We start from the raw sequence: 6,843 nt of genomic DNA, 5'->3' as shown, positions 1-6,843 counted from the left end.
CGTGCCCTACTGCGGCGCCCTGAGCCCTCGCACAGCCCTGGAGCTGGTGCGGCAGTACGACATCATCGCCGACTGCTCCGACAACGTCCCCACCAGGTACTTGGTGAATGACGCCTGTGTCCTGGCTGGGAAGCCCCTAGTGTCCGGCAGCGCCCTCCGGCTGGAGGGGCAGCTAGTCGTGTACAACTACCAGGGAGGGCCCTGCTACAGGTGTCTCTTCCCCAAGCCCCCTCCACCAGAGACGGTGACTAACTGTGCGGACGGGGGAGTGCTGGGTGTCGTGCCGGGCATCATGGGGTGCATCCAGGCCTTGGAAGTGCTGAAGATCGCCTCGGGAATGGGTTCGTCCTTCGGTCAGTTCATGCTGATGTTCGATGCCCGTGAAGGGAGATTTCGCAACATCAAGTTAAGACCAAAGAAACCGGACTGTGCTGTTTGTGGTGACAATCCGTCTGTCACCTGCCTTCAGGATTATGAGGCATTTTGTGGTTCTTCTGCAACAGACAAGTGTAGGACTTTACATCTGCTGCCCAGTAAAGACAGGGTATCTGTAGAGGAATACAAAAAACTGTTGGATGAGCAAGTTCCTCATGTATTGTTAGATGTTCGTCCACAGGTAGAAGTGGATATCTGTCGCCTGGGACATGCTGTCCACATTCCTTTGAGTAAATTAGAAGAAAAAGATGAAGGATATCTGGAAAATTTAGAAAAAAGAATTTGTGAAGAAAAGCAGAGAACTAATGGCCAGACATCTTTTCCTGTATATGTTGTTTGCAAACTGGGAAATGACTCCCAGAAGGCTGTAAGAATTCTGCAGGAGTTACCTGTCAAAGAACTTGGTTCTGTGTTAGCTAAGGATATTAAAGGGGGGCTCATGGCTTGGGCCAGTAAAATTGACCCAACGTTTCCTCAGTATTAGAAATTAAAATGGTGAAAAAAATTACAAATTTTCATAGTAAATTCCATAGGGTTTCATCTTCTCTGTGTAATGACTATATCATATGGATTCAACAGGAGATAAAAATATCATGTTGCTTTTTGTAATGGTAATTTTTTTCAAAAAAATGCATATTTTTGTAGATGTCTGATTAATTTTATAAAAATGGAAATTGAGAGAAATGTGTTTCTTGATTATTGTTTAATAGTGAAAACTTGGAATAACCACTTAATTGTGCATGTGATAATTCAGAATGACTCCTAGTTAGTAATCAATAGCTTGGAGAATGACAAAGAACACGAGTCAAGCGTGGAAGATTTTTACTGTTTCTTCAAACTGCCTAACAAAGTGAAACAGTGCATGCAGTGACAAAAAACACCCCTAAGTTAATCTCTAGCTGGTCAGTGGTGCTATTAAACCTATCATAGGGAATTGCCAAGACAATGCTGACAAGACTCTTTTGGTCAACATCTTTTAGTTCTCTGTAGAAGCATTCTGTATTTATGAAAGTGAACTGCTCGCTGCAAATAGCAGCACCTACAGCAAGGGTGTTCGGTTAAGAACTTCCAGGGCTGTCCATCCTCGTTTGTTGGCTGGCAAAAAAAAGTGTATTCCTCAACTTGTACAGAGAAACTGAGGTTAAGTGTTAGTAAGACCTAAGTTTGAGCCCAGTAAAATGTCTAGAAAATGCTTTTGTGAAGGCTTAGAAGACTTCAGAGATCGAGAGATTAAGAGGGTGCGAGAGAAAAAAATTTGAAAGAAGAAAAAAACTTGCCTCCCTTCTGCGAGTACAAAGACCTATTTAATGAGTTTTCTCCCTGTTTGTTGTGGTAGTTGCGTATCCCCCGGTGTACTGCATTATTTTGTTAAGTGGCATGAAGAGCTATGCATATCTAAAAAGTTCTTGTAGACAAACTGAATGAAAAGAAAGAGAAATAAATAGCTTGTCAACAGAGCTGCCTGAGTCCTCATCACTTAAGCATAGTAATTATCTTCTTATTATATTAATTAGGGTATGGATTTCCTTTGCTTTCTGTGGAGGAAAAACACACCTGTCATGACTAATCTTCGCATTATACAAGGGCAAAAAAAAGAACATTATCATTATAATTAGTAGTCGAAAAGGCATATTTTAGTAAAATAAATTTCAGAACATCCACACCGCCTACTTTATTATAACATGCCATGGGTTTTAGCAATAATAATCTTAGTCTCTTGTGAAGGAAACGGTTACGTGAATTTATAAATGCAGAGTTATATCATCTCTTGCAGTTTAGAGGACAAAAACATGGAAGGCCATGTCTTAAAGTGAGGATTACTGCTTTGTGGTGTGTAGTGAGACAGTCATAAAGACCTTTCAAGGCAGGTTGTGGAGGCTTGGTTCAGGCAGAACATCTGGCTTCTGGTGCGTTTCAGCTTTTGAGAATTGGAAAGCAGAGGGACTTGTTTGCAATGCCTGACCTATGTTTTCGTTTTTCTTTACTGCGATGTCAAGAAGAGACTGAAACATAAAAGGGAACAGTAGCAGCAATTCTCTAATATCCAACCTTCCAGTGCTGAACAGAGGATGGTATGTCACGTACCCACCCAACCTGAGAGAGGTCCCTTTCAGTCATTCAAAGCAAGGTGAACCTACGGGCTTGGGGAAAGGGGAAAGACTTTTTGGTTCTAAATCTGAGTGCTACTTCCAGTGGATAGAAATAACGTGTGAAGTCTTTTCCCTTGTTACAACATTTTAGCAGCAGATGTATGCAAACTCTGTGAAAGAAAAAGGAGGTGACATTAAAGCCTGTGGTGTTTGGTGGAGGATTTTTTGTAGCAAATTTATAACTGCATTTCTTGTAGCACATTTTCAAGCAGGAAAACAGACTGTGAGTCTTTGTACTATATAGAAAACAACACCTCATGGATATGGAGAACTCTGTGGAAAAATGGCGATAAGGATGAATGAAAATGGACCAAAACCATAGAATGATACTAAAACTGGCAAAAAAAGTAAATGCATTGAGTCAGGCTGACGAGAGACAAACTTTTAAGGACCTTTTCTATTAAAAGGACTTTCTGGAAAGATGGTTCTTGACGATTTGCAGGGACTAAGGTCCAAAGTTCTTACAGGAGTGCAGCATCTGAAATGCATCTGTTATTTTTGCATAAAGAGAGTTCTGTGCAAAACTAATTGGGCCATACAATATAGAGATGGTTATTCTGGAAAGAACTAGTGGCTCAGTTCTGATCTCACAGGATTATGCAAAATACAGGTTTCCTTGGGGGGGAAAAAAACCAGCATTCTCTTCCTTGACTTAGGATAGCAATTAAATTCTCAGCAAATAAGAAAACATCCGTCATGCATCCTGGATAAAGATGAGGTCCATAGTGCTTGTCAAAATTTCAATCATTCTGTGTGGGACTTTTATTTTTTTGTTGGTTTTAAGTTTAATTTCTTTTTTTTTCCCTTGCTGAAGTGATACACAAGTCTTCCTGTAAATACAGTCCTCACGCGGTGCTGGACTCTTTGGAGATTGACTGAAAAATCAAGGGTCATAGGATCATAACTAAGCCAAAACTGTTCTTATTATTGGAAACTTATCTTTTGTTTTGACTTGCTTTATTTCTTAATCTCTGTAAAACATGTCGTGGTTTCTCTGTTCACCAGGAAGTGTAATAGCAGAACTCTACCTAGAAATCCTAAGAGAAGCAATAAAACTGTATCATTTTGTATTGCTGCCAAAGTACTGTCTAAATATTGGTGCGTGTTGACATTGTGAACAAAGACAAGCTGCTTTACTCACGGAGCTTAGAGTGCAGTTGGTCTAAGATGTGTTAGCAAGGGATAAGGTCGGGCAGCAGAGTGTGTGTTTCTTTGTCCCTCACTCTTGATGTCATGAGGTTGCTTTTGCTTGTTCGGTTATAGTCTCTTTTAAATGGCTTTACTGGAATTTGGCACGGGAACTAAACAGGAAACGGGTTCCTGTTGGAGGTTTAGGGTAATAAAAGTGGCTGCAGCATTTATTCTGAATTGCTGCATTTTAATGTCTCCCATGTGTAGGTCTATGGGATAGCCTCACAGTTCAGGCACGGAGTTAAGTATCTAAACTTGTTTTGTCCTGGGACATGGTTATTATTTTAAGGAAGTCAAGTCATGCTGGTCTAGCTTTCACGCAAGTCTAAAAGGTGTCTGCATACAAGGTACTAATGTGCCTTGATAAGCTAAAATTCTCCTTATTTTAGTGGCAGGAGTCTCTCATCTCAGAATTCCAATAAATTAAGCACTGATCTACTGTCAAAGTTTATGCTTTTAAAAAAATCCCTCAACAATTAATGGAACTATTTGTAGACAAATGTATGAGGGATGTGTCCAAAACTAGTTCTCAATGTTCATATACCAGAATTTTAGGTATGTGAGCATCTGTATTATTATCCTATTAGGAAGTAAAATTTCTAATAGAAATTTATCTTTTCAAAGCAAAAGTGTGCACTAGATGCTTAAAATACTGCAAGCACAAGTTTGTCTTTTTTTTTTTTTTAAATATGAAAGATCTAAGATGTCCTTTGTAAAACTACATCAGGAAAAATAATTTTAAGGATGCTTGCTAGGTGGCACTGCAAGTTAATAAACCAAATCATTCTCTAGGTTGTAAGATGCAATTCAGCCTTGGGAAGAGCTGAGATTCACTTGTAAAAATGTATTGTTGTACAGTTCTTTTGAAAAAAGACCAGGGAAATAGAATAAAATGGAGCAGGGCAATTGAATAGTACATGCAGTATTCTCAGGAAAACATTGAATGGAAATTATCTTCCTCGGGTTTTCAAAACATTGTTTGTTTCAGAGTCTTAACCTGAGGGGTTTTTCACATGCTATTTCAAAAGACTTTTGCAGCCAAAATGGATAATTGTTTAGAAAAGCGCTATTAGAAACACTAGCACAAAATTAAACGTAGATGTTAGATCTACAGAGTCACTGCAGAGTCACTGCTAGTACAGCCTCAATATTACTGAAAAGCATTGCAGATTTTCTTACCTGGCTAGGGCAGGGTTTTTTGAAAAGCCAAAGACTTTTTTGTCCTTCTTATTTTGTAAAATGGAACTGAAAGCATAAAATCTAACAAAAAAAAATCATCAAAGTCCTCTAAGTCAGAGAATCCCCACACTACAAATCTGACTTCTGCAGAAAACAAGAACTGAACTCGCAGACCAAAGGAGTGTCTGTGCCCAGAGCTCAGGCAGATGTTCCTGTGGTAATGAAACTAGGCTGGGAACCTTACTGTCCCGCATAGTTCTGCAGAAACATTTGATGCCTGTCTTCAGTATTTAAACCAAAAATCAATCCTGTAAGTGTGTTCAGTGCAAATCTCATGCATGAACCTTGTGTCAGCAAGCTGATGTTTCTGCAGAAACTTCAGGCAACAAAAGCAGCAATGGGCTACCCTCTTCTGGCGCCCTGAAGAGAAGTGGAGTAACAGAAGTGATGAAACAAGGGCATGAAAATAAGCACATTCATTTCTTTAGACCTTCTATAATTATAAGCATCTTTTAACTCAGGATTTATTAAAATTTGAAAGTTTTTCTCTTCAGAACCTTTAGCTTCATGTGTGGGATTAAGCTTGTATTCCTTTAATGCTGCAATTAAACATCTGCATTATGCTAGGAGTGGAGAGTCTGGCAGACCTCCTGGTTCATGGATATAAATTAAAAGGAGGAAGAGGTCTTGTGAAGTCATGGCACTTACATCAGTTTGAATGCTTGTGATTTTCATTGAAATCCAGGTGCTGGTCAGAATATAGAAATTAAAAGCTGGTGTATTTGTTATTTCCTGCAGTAGACTTGCAATATTACATGTGAAATGGTTGAAATCATGTCCTGGTTAATTAGGTGAGTTGTTCCTGAAACTGAGTCATTCCATCCCTGGAGATTAAAGCCTTGCTTATCACTGTATGTTTTAGCAAAGGTTGAGTCATTACAGTGTTAGCATGAACTTTATTGGTGTCACTTGATTTATGCACGCCTCTGACTTAACTAGCTCAGTGTTTGAAGCAGAATTAAAAAACCTGAGAGAGGAGTGGTGGGTACTATCATGTTCTGATAAAGTTGCCAGCTGGGTTCAGCCAGTGTGTGTGCAGGCCAGGACAGTGTTTCTCAGTAGGTGGTCTATAAAATTGTGGTGACCTCCAGCACATCAGAAGATCGTCTTTATAGTGACTGGGGAAAAAAGTGCACATGTTCCAGTGCATTTGAACAAAATGCAGCAAAGTAGTTTAACACTCTTGGGGAAAAAAAAAACCCTAAAAACCAAAACCCCCGCTGTTGAGATCCCCTTCGCCCCAAAACAACTGATTTATCCAAAAGATACTGGGCTTCTCCTTTTGCCTGGGTGTAATTGCGTCTGTGACTTGGTAGTAACAGGAAGACAAATGTTGAACTCTTTAGGAGAAAAGATTTTTGTTCACACAGAGGAAAATTTATAAAGAGATTTTTTAACACTTAGGTGCCAGATGTAAAAAATTTGGTGTCGGGTATCACTTCTGCTAGAACTTTTAGTTCTTTTAAAATCCAGGAACATAACCAATAGCTTTCCATAATTTACATCTTTGTAATAGTTAATTGCTACTGCATTTACTTGGATTCACTGGTCGAATTCATGCTGACTGCTTTCATTGGGTCAAAGGTTTAGTCCTAATAACATTCTTACAGAATCTGTGTTGCAAGACTACTGAAGTCATTGGTTGCTGTTCTGTTCTATTTACAAGATTTTAATCTGAAGCTCCTCTGCTGGGGCCTGCTGGTGTCAGTGGGAAAGTTACGATACACTTGGAAGAGCTGTGGATTGGAACGGAACGTGGATTGGCTTTTTCTTCTGGAGTAAGAGTACGTTCAGCCCTAGCATTCCTTCCTGTATGACACTGAAAGCT

At 39.5% G+C, this 6,843-nt stretch overlaps 1 protein-coding gene across 1 annotated transcript; it reads left to right on the top strand.

Moving 5' to 3' along the window:
• Positions 1 to 4: 4 nt before the first annotated feature.
• MOCS3 (molybdenum cofactor synthesis 3) lies at positions 5 to 1,916 on the top strand (the record flags this gene model as incomplete). Its single annotated transcript, XM_009645401.2, has 1 exon — positions 5 to 1,916. A coding segment is annotated over one exon (915 nt), but the record flags the coding sequence as incomplete, so codon positions are not given.
• Between the last annotated feature and the right edge of the window lie 4,927 nt (positions 1,917 to 6,843).

Source organism: Egretta garzetta, unplaced genomic scaffold (assembly GCF_000687185.1).
Source record: "Egretta garzetta isolate BGI_Z169 unplaced genomic scaffold, ASM68718v1 scaffold188, whole genome shotgun sequence".
NCBI lineage: Eukaryota > Metazoa > Chordata > Aves > Pelecaniformes > Ardeidae > Egretta > Egretta garzetta.
The sequence above is the reverse complement of the archived record's forward strand: the minus strand, read 5'-3'. Positions and strand labels throughout refer to the sequence as shown.